Source organism: Sapajus apella, unplaced genomic scaffold, assembly GCF_009761245.1.
Source record: "Sapajus apella isolate SASKATOON/1434 unplaced genomic scaffold, GSC_monkey_1.0 scaffold72, whole genome shotgun sequence".
Classification (NCBI taxonomy): Eukaryota; Metazoa; Chordata; class Mammalia; order Primates; family Cebidae; genus Sapajus; species Sapajus apella.
In genome coordinates this window covers 1,598,204-1,608,124 of record NW_022437012.1, presented here as the reverse complement: position 1 = coordinate 1,608,124, position 9,921 = coordinate 1,598,204, and the positions used below count along the sequence as shown (strand labels likewise).

The 9,921-nt window shown below is 35.5% G+C and overlaps 1 protein-coding gene across 2 annotated transcripts in view; it reads left to right on the top strand.

Moving 5' to 3' along the window:
- PTPN4 (protein tyrosine phosphatase non-receptor type 4) overlaps positions 1–9,921 on the top strand; it is a 219,813-nt gene that overhangs the window by 193,819 nt on the left and 16,073 nt on the right. For both annotated transcript variants that reach the window (XM_032250629.1, XM_032250628.1), the window contains 3 exons: positions 2,859–3,005; positions 4,697–4,825; positions 7,526–7,674. In XM_032250629.1, the coding sequence (XP_032106520.1) occupies positions 2,859–3,005; positions 4,697–4,825; positions 7,526–7,674 (425 nt within the window). The remainder of the gene's footprint in view (positions 1–2,858; positions 3,006–4,696; positions 4,826–7,525; positions 7,675–9,921) is intronic.

Below are 9,921 nucleotides of genomic sequence, written 5' to 3'. Positions count from 1 at the left end.
TAGAAGAGGAAATTATGCAGATGACATTTCTAATAGTCATTTTTAAATCTATACAAAAGTAGAGAGAATAGTATGAGTCCCTCCATACCTCTTACCTAGCTTCAAGAGCTATCAACCAGTGGCCAATCTTGTTTCAGCTAAGTAATAACCTCCAAATTATTTTTAAGCTCACATATATCACTGTATTTATAAATGGAATTAATTCTCACCATTCGATGTTGTCATGCTCTAGAAAGTCTTTGTACATGCTAAATTAGTGAATATTTAATCATTGCTTCTAGGGAAAATACAGGGTTAAATTCCCCCTGGCCTAAAGTCACAACATTTTCGTCAACTGATTAATGCATAGTGTTGTTTCTGTTTAAAGACACTTTACTTAATATATATTGCTGATTCATTAACCTTGAACTCAGAGTCAACAACACTGTAACTCATGCCTCAAGGAAGCTTATCTAACACACATAGTTTCTCCATGAGGTATATCACATCCTTCTTGCACTTAGAAACACTAGTCAGCACTTTAAAACCATAGGTGGGGGCCATTTTTAAACAGCAAAATCACCAGTAAAAAAATCAAAAAGGTGAAAAATATGGCACTACATAGAATGCAAAAAGGCCACTTGTTTTCAGTATGAGAGCTAAAACAAAATGTCAAGTTGCTTCGTTTCATCTCACCTGGAAATGTGCATATCTTCAGCTGACTCAAATTTTTCACTGTTCTGAGAATGTCTACTAGATGACCAAGAAGTCCCTGCAACTGTTTTGAGGGTTATGAATTAATTTTAGCAAGTAGTCAAATTTGCAAATAGAGACTCCTTGATGGAGTATTAGCTACTTAAGAATATAACTCTTCTAAGGGCTTTTATTTTGGTAGCAAAACCACAATACTGTTATAACACTTAGAAAAATTATATCAAACAGAGTTAAATGAAAAATACATGCAATTTACAAAAAAGAAAACTGCAAATGAAAACTATAAGGAATTACTATTTCACCTATGAGATTGAAAGAGCAAAAGTTTGATATTACCTACATGTAGGTCCACATTCTTTATGTGAAACCTTCAATTAAATGTGCTTTGGGGCCAGGCATAGTAGGAGCTCATGCCTGTAATCCTAGCACTTAAGAGAGACGTAGGCTGGGGACAGCTTCAGCCAAGGAGTTTGAGACCTGCCTAGGCAACATAGGAACACCTCATTCTCCACATAAAGGGGCATTGAGTGGGAGAATATAGAAAAATATTCTTTGGGATTCCAAATTTTTGGAATTTTGAAAGGTTATTTGGTACATATACCATATACTATCATAAGTAACATGACTGGCAGTCTATGAGACATGTGCCCTGTAATCAATATGTCTGAATAGTTAACAGCAAGCTATAATATATTCTCCCTAAGTAAGACTAATAAAGAGTACAAATAATCTTAGGTCAGTTCAGGTCAGATTTGCTGTCAAATGAGCACAGGTTGGGGCAAGATTACAAAAATAAAAAACATGCATTTCACAGCATTGGGAGTTTCAGAACTGTGGATGAGGAATTATGGATATATTAATGAGAGTATAGAGAATAAACACTCTTCATACATTATTGGTGGAAGTATTTATTGGTAGAACCTCTTCGGAGAGCAACTTGGCATTGTATATCAAAATTTTTAATGCACATACATTTTGATTTAGCATTGCCATTTCTTCCTGTTTTGAGGGTTATGAATAAATTTTAACAAGTAGTCAAATTTGCAAATAGAGAATCCTTGTTGGAGGATTTGCTACTTAAGAATATACCTCTGATAAGACCTTTTTTAAATAAGGCCTGTATTTTTGTATAAAGAGAAATATATTTCTACATTGCACAAAAATGTTAGGTTTACAAAAATATTCAGTTTAGCCTTGTTAACTGCCAGCATATAGATTATCAAGGTCTTAAATCTGTATTAAATATTTTGTTGTATATTTATATAGTAGAGCCATTTAAAAGGGTAAAATTTTATGTACTAATCAAACATGATCTCAAAAATCAAGTAAAAAAGAGAAATAAGCAGAACAACATAATGCATAGTATGCTACCATTTTTTAAAAACAGTTTTACAGAAAAGTGGGAAGTTAGTTTTGCATATACGCTGTGTATTGTGTATAGAATGTCTCTGAGAAGGCTATATGACAAACAGAGAAAAAAATTACCTTCCTGGGTGTAAACAAAAGTAGCTGAAATGGGAGAATAGACTTTCTTCATTCACTCTTTGTTTTTCTTTGAATTATCATGTGCATATATCACCTTTTAAAAAAAGTTAATCTCAAAATGTAGTAGGATGACTGATGACTCATCTTTCCCAAATACTATCTTACCTCTTTCTAAAAATTATGAACTTGAAATGTACTTCTAATAACCTCTAAAGTTATTTTACATGTAAAAATTCAAGCTAAAACAAGTGGCAGAATTTTTGTTCTTCACAGATTTTACCAATAAACTATTTACAGATAAATATTTTGTATTTCTTTACCATGTCTCTGCCTCTGAAACAGAATTCTGTGTTAAGCTACTTTTAAAATCATAATAGGCTGGGTGTAGTTCACACCTGTAATCTCAGCACTTTGGGAGGCCAAGGCAAGAGGATCACTTGGGCCCAGAAAAATATTTGCAAAGTATTTAAATTCTTATTTCCACTAATTAAAAGATAAATATATGTAACTATTGACCATCGCCATGAAATTTCTTCTACAAATAAGAAATTGATAAAGATTTGTTTTACTGACGGCAGTTTATTGAGATTAGTTATATTTACTATAATAGTCAGTGGATGATTTTCATATTCCTGATAAGTAATGCAAAACATTTTATTTTCGTGCCCTTTTCTTTCTAGATGGAAATTCCTTCTTCCAGCATTATAAATCAGTACATTGCTTGTCAAGGGCCATTACCACACACTTGTACAGATTTTTGGCAGATGACTTGGGAACAAGGCTCCTCTATGGTTGTAATGTTGACCACACAAGTTGAACGTGGCAGAGTAAGTCATAGTTGAATCTTACACATTGCTTGGGCTTTTTTCAAATTATACTGCACATATGTAGTCAAAGTATTCATGTTTATTTAAGCTTTTGTAACTTTTAATCTTCTTTTCTTGTGGTTTCTTGTTTTAAATCATCATGGTTAAGTGCATAAAACTGTGCCTAACACATAAATAGATGTGACATAAGTATTAGCCACAACTGTCATTGTTATTATTTAAAGGGATTAATATACATCTGTTAAGGGACTTATATCTAAAGTATGTACAGAGCTCTTTACAACTCAACAGTAAAATTATAAATAATGGAATTTAAAAATGGGCAACGAATCTTAATAGTTCTCCAAAGAAGGTATACAAATCACTAAGAAGCACAAGAAAAGATGCTTAACATCATTATCATCAGGGAGTGCAGATCAAAACCTTAGTGAGACTTTATATTCACAAGGATGGCTAAAATAAAAAGTACCAATAAAAAGTGCTAGGGATGATATGGATAAATCAGAACCCTCCTACACTGCTGGGGGGTTTATAAAATCATTTTGGAAAACAGTCTTGTAGTTCCTCAAAAAGTTAAACGTCAAGTTGGCATAACTTATTAATTTCATTCCTAGATCCAAAAGAGTTGAAAAGCTCTGTCCACACAAAAATTTGTACATGAGCATTCATAGCAGCAGCATTTATAATAGCCAAAATGTAGAAACAACTCAAATATATGAAATAAAATGTGGTATAGTCTTAAGGTTGAATATTATTTAGCAATATAAAGGAATAAAGTAGTGATACAGACTACAGCATGGGTAAACTGGAAAATACTTAGCATAGTGAAAGAGGTCAAAAAGATCACATATTGAATGATTCCATTTTTATGAAATATCCAGGATAGGCAACTTTGTAGGGACATAAAGTAGATTATGGTGGTCTAGATCTGAGGTGAGATAAGGGGAACGGATGAGGGGGTATGAACAGTAACTACTAATTGGTATAGGGTTTATTTTGGGTGTAATGGGAATGTTCTAAAAGTAATTGTGGTGGTGTTCGCACAGTTCTGTGAATATACTAAAAACTATTGTATGCAATAAATGAGTGAGTGGTATGGTATACGAATTATGTCATTACAGCTGTTTTTAAAAATGTTAAGATTTAATGAGGATATTTGCAGTCTCAAAATATAGCCAGAATACTTATTATTACAAAGGGAAAAAAGTGACAACAAAAAAAATGTCAGCTGGGCGCAGTGGCTCATGCCTGTAATCCCACTGCTTTGGGAGGCTGAGGCGGGCAGATCACCTGAGGTCACAAGTTCGAGACCAGCCTGACCAATATGGTGAAACCTCGTCCCTACTAAAAATACAAAAATAGCTGGATGTGGTCTCACATACCTGTAATCCCAGCTACTTGGGAGGCTGAGGGAGGAGAATCACTTGAACCCAGGAGGTGGAGGTTGCAGTGAGCCAAGATTGTGCCATTGCACTGCAGCCTGGGCAAAAAGAATGAAACTCCATCTCAAAAAAAAAAACAAAGGAAGAGAAAAACACTAGTTGGCAGATCTAGATGAATTTCATTAAATTATTCTTGTAACTTTTCCGTAAGTTTGAAATTTATTAAAAACTAAAACATTTTTAAACAGCTTGAATCCATATGCATATTATTTTATTTATTTATTATTTATTTATTTGTATCAATATTAGGTTAAATGTCACCAATATTGGCCAGAACCCACAGGCAGTTCATCTTATGGATGCTACCAAGTTACCTGCCACTCTGAAGAAGGGAACACTGCCTATATCTTCAGAAAGATGACACTGTTTAACCAAGAGGTAAGAGGGCAGGATATCTGTTTATTAGAACTGTTGTGTTCAAGGCAAAGACTCAAAGCTGAAAATGTTTTTAGTTTGAATACTGGTTACTAGGAAATACTATAAAAATTGTTGATTTATTTATCTGCTTTAGTGGGGTACTTTGGAATTTCATTAAGAGTATTACCCTATTCTATTATATAATTGTTATTCTCCAGTTTCTATGACTAAATATGAATGGTCAGTGAAAAAGGAATGTGGTAAATAATATTTATTACTCTTACTACTTTGCCTATTCAGAACAACTATTTAAATATTTTTGGTTATAAAAAAATCTTTGACTCCAGGTAATATCAGTACAGTATTTGGGTATGTCTGTGGAAATGTAAAAAACAATTGAAAGCTATTAAATTATTTTCTTTTCTTAAAAGAGTAGAAGAGAGCAACTTCACAGTCCCCTTAAGAAGGAAAAGATTATAACCAGGAACCTCTGAGAGCAGATGGAGTGTAGATTTCTAATTTCCAGCTCTTAATTCTGCCTGGGTCAGTCCCCTTGGCTTTGATTGAAACTGATTAATAAATGATGGCTCAGTATCCCAACTGGAAGATGTATATAGAGAGCATCATGCTGCCAGTTCTGTCAGGCTGCTAGAGACAGTACACCCTACTTTCACTGCCTGCAGCTAGATACCCCCTGCCAACCACCTTTGGTTTTAAAAGGGATTACAAGAAGGAAGTAACTGCTGGAGAAGAGCAAACAGCACAAGCTATGAGTGCCCAGGACTACCCCACCAATGGTCAAGCCTTTGGAAATGGGAACTCCCCTCTAACCCCAAGAGGACGATTAAAGGAAACCAGAGAGACAGAGCCTTACTGACTAAAAGGGAAGAACCCAGAAGTTGTGCTAATTTATAGAAAATGAATCTAGCATTGAATGAAGCTAAAACTGCAAGAATTTTAAAATTTCAAGATTTTATGGGCTAGATCCATCAGAATGAATTTAGGGTTTGAGGGCACATGGTCTAATGTAACAGGTCAACCCAATAAGATATTTCTTCCTTTTCTCAAATAGATAATGATAATGGCTATGTATGTATAAATAATGTTTATCTATTATACTCCACCTGTAGATTATCCATGACAGTTTTTTATACCATAGTGACTTTTCTTTACATACCCTGAGTGTATTAGAACTAAGACATGAGTTAGTTTCTAAAGTTTGAGCCAAACATAATTGGGAAAATAAGTTTGCTCCCATAAAGAAATACATACATGGATGGATCAGTGATAGCAAATGCTACCTCAAGTCTTGAATACATTTTACTTTTACTTTTCAGGAAGCTCTCTTTAGTATAAATGGCACCAACCATAGTTATAGTGTTGAATGACTATAGCAACCAGTTATTGAGTATATGGTGCCAAGTAGCTGATTGGGTGATTTACAGGTCCTCTCATGGAGACTTTTTAGCATAAGACTGTTTCTTTAAAGCATAGATGTTGTTTCATTTTCCAGTTGAAGGAGATTAGGTTCTGAAACATTGAATGCCATAACTGGCAGAGTCAAGATTTGAATCAAGATGTATCTAAACCCAGCACTCTTACTGTCTCCATTATACCAGCCATTGGCTCTCCAAAAAGAATTAATCCCACTGTTTGACTTTGTGTTTTTATTGTCTCCAGTTTTTAATATACATTTGTCTTGAATTTTTATTTTTCTGATTTCCATAATTTCGTCTGCATTGTGTGAGGATTAGTTCAGCTTTCTTCACAAAAAAATATTCTTTACCATTTTTGCTTACCCAAGAATTCCTTAGTTTTCTTTAAGTATTTATCTGGGTCTTAGTTTGTTTCTACCTGTTTACTTGAGTATCATCTTAAATATACTTTACACATATAGAAATTGAGTTATAAAAAGAGTAGTAATGTAATTAGCCAATACTTAAATGGTTACAACTATTTCTATAAAGGTTTCTTTCCTATGCTGAAATTTGTCATTCTAATGAGTTTATACATAACTTTTGGTGGAGGAGTGGTTGGTTTTGCTTTTCTTCTAAAATTCAAATGACACGAATATATCTTAAAGATAACGTCATAGTACCAACAGTTTCGTATTCCTGCTGTGCAGTAACAGACCAATACACTGAGACAGCAGGGATACAGCAGATAAAGAGTTTAATGATTGCAGGGGAGCAAGGAGATGGGAGGAGACCTGCAAATCATCTCCCCAAGGAGATAAGATCTGGGATGGGGTTTTTAAGGGGATTGTGGAGAGCAAGGGGCTGGGAAATTAAAGTTGTTGATTGATTGGGATAAGGTGGATGAAATTATCAGGAGGTGGAAGCTACATTTTTTGGTGAGTTAGCTTATCTCAGGGTTCTTGAGACCAACTGAGTAAGTAGTTTCATTAGTATGCAGGACCCAAAATAATGTCTCAAAGGGGAAATTTAACATCTTATAATATCCCAAGTTGTTATCTGTAGAGCAGTAAGGGGAACTATAATCCTGTAATGGGGTCTATGGGATTCTGAGGCAAACAGGCACCAAACAGCGATGAGGAAGCAGGTCAGAGAGCAGCTGACCTACTGATCAATGCTGAGTGTGCTGGAAGCTGGGTTTAGTTTTGTCTCCCCCTCCCTTCTTTCCTGATTAATTTTATGAGGTTTATAGGGACAGTTTTAATAATACCAAAGTCAAGGTACATAATTTTTCATTTGCTCTTAGAAAAATGAAAGTCGTCCGCTCACTCAGATCCAGTACATAGCCTGGCCCGACCATGGAGTCCCTGATGATTCGAGTGACTTTCTAGATTTTGTTTGTCATGTACGAAATAAGAGGGCTGGCAAGGAAGAACCTGTTGTTGTCCATTGCAGGTATTCTGTTTTCTGTCTTTTATGAATGTATAGCTGAACAGATATGTCATTTTTAAGAGAGAGTACATACTTTGTCCTTTATGTAGTTATTGTCACTGTGATAATTAGAGCTCAAAGCCATGCTCTGAAGGTAGAATGCAAAGGATATGTTCTAACATATGATTGGCAGTGACTTTATCATAAGACATAAAAATAATATTGATTGCACTGATTTTTAGATGCTCCTCCTCTTCATATTTTGACACCTCTGAAATTGGTCTTAACAATTTATGATAGGTTTGATGAAATACAGAATTGTGGGCTGTCTTAGTCCATATGTGCTGCTGTAACATAATATTTGAGACTGGGTAATTTAAAAGGAACAGAAATGTATTTCTTATACTCCTGAAGGCTAGTAAGTTCAAGATCAAGGTACACACAGGTTCTAATGAGAGTCTCATGAGGGCTACTCTCTGCTTCCATTATGGCACTTTGTTGTGTTATTCTCTGGACAGGACAAATGCTGTTTCCTCATATGCTATGGGACAGAAGGGGTGAACTCACTCTCTAAAGTCCTTTTATAAGGGCCCTAATCCCATCCATGGGGGATCTGCCCTCATGACTTAATCACTTCCTAAAGGTCCTACCTTTTCTTTTTTCTTTTTTTTTGAGTTGAGTCTCACACTCTCACACAGGCTAGAGTGCAATGGCATTATCATGGCTCACTGTAATCCCTGCCTCCTAGGCTCAAGTGATCCTCCTGCCTCAGCCACACGAGTAGCTGGAGGTACAGGTGCACCACCACACCTGGCTAATTTTTGTATTTTTTTGTAGAGTTGGGTTTTTGCCATGTTGCGCAGGTTGGTCTCAATCTTCCGCGCTCAAGGGATCCACCTGCCTCAACCTCCCAAAGTGCTGGGATTATAGGCATGAGCCACCACACCTCACTGGTTCTACCTCTTAATATTATCACATTCGTGATTAAGTTTCAACATAGGAATTTTAGGGGACTCATTCAGACAGTGGCATAGACATTAGGTTACAGCCTAATATTGAGATTCTCTTCCTCCTTTCTTGCCTGTGGCTCCTCTTAGGACATTCATTGAGTACTCCTACCTCTCTTGGAGTGGCCCTACTAAAGGATATGCTACTTCTAAAAGCTTTAAGTAAACAGTAGGCACTTTATTCCTTTGAGACCAGGTCCCTTTTGCCCACCCTCAAAGGGCCAAAAATGGCTATTCCAGCCTTTACTGCTACTGACCCAGAGATTAGGAGACAGAAGTTTTTCCCTCCCTATTATGGCCACCTTTATTAAGTAATTTATTCAGAGGATATATTGAGATATCTCTTTATTCTTAAACTTTATAGCACATTTTAAAAGTAGACTTTCAAGTCATCAAAACAGATTATAGACAAAAATTTGAGAGGCAAAGTAGCAAGAACAGTGAAACACATTTGGCCATTTTACATCCCGAGTTCCTGATAACTACTGCATTTGTGTTCACAGATTAGAAGTTAAAAAGTTGTTCTTGGCTCAGTGGTAAAGTTTAATTTAGATTTTATTTAAAAATGAGGCCAAGAGCAGTGGCTCATGCCTAGAATGCAGCACTTTGGAAGGCTGAGATGGGCAGATCACCTGAGGTCAGGAGTTTGAGACCAGCCTGGCCAACATGGCAAAACTCTGTCTCTATTAAAAATACAAAAATATTAGCTGGGCGTGGGAGCGCATGTTTGTAATTCCAGTTACTTGAGAGGCTGAGACAGGAGAATCACTTGAGCCCAGGAGGTGGAGGTTGCAGTGAGCTGAGATGGCACCATTGCACTCCAGCCTGGGTGACAGAGCGAGACTTCATCTCAAAAAAAAAAAAAAAAAAAAAAAAAGAAGGCGTATTTTATATTGAGTATCAAATATTGTCTTTTGTGCATTCATTTATGGTTTATTATTGTCATTCTATCATTTTGCATTTTAAAGAGGAGTTGCTTCAGTAAGCTTCTATTCCTTGTTCAGATTTTAAAAACTGAAATTTAACTCTTTTAAAATAAGTCTCTTTCGAACTAATGTGGTAGATGGAAGATACAGAATATTTAATTGATATTAAAGGAGTCAGTACTTTTTTTTTCTGTTTTCAAAATATTCTGTATTTGGCTTGCTACTTTTATAATATAAAACATTAAAATGATACTGTTCTTCTGTATTATAATTCAGTTTTATGCACAAAAGCTGCAAGTAGTTTAACAGAATAGTATCAGTAAGACCTTGCCTGTATG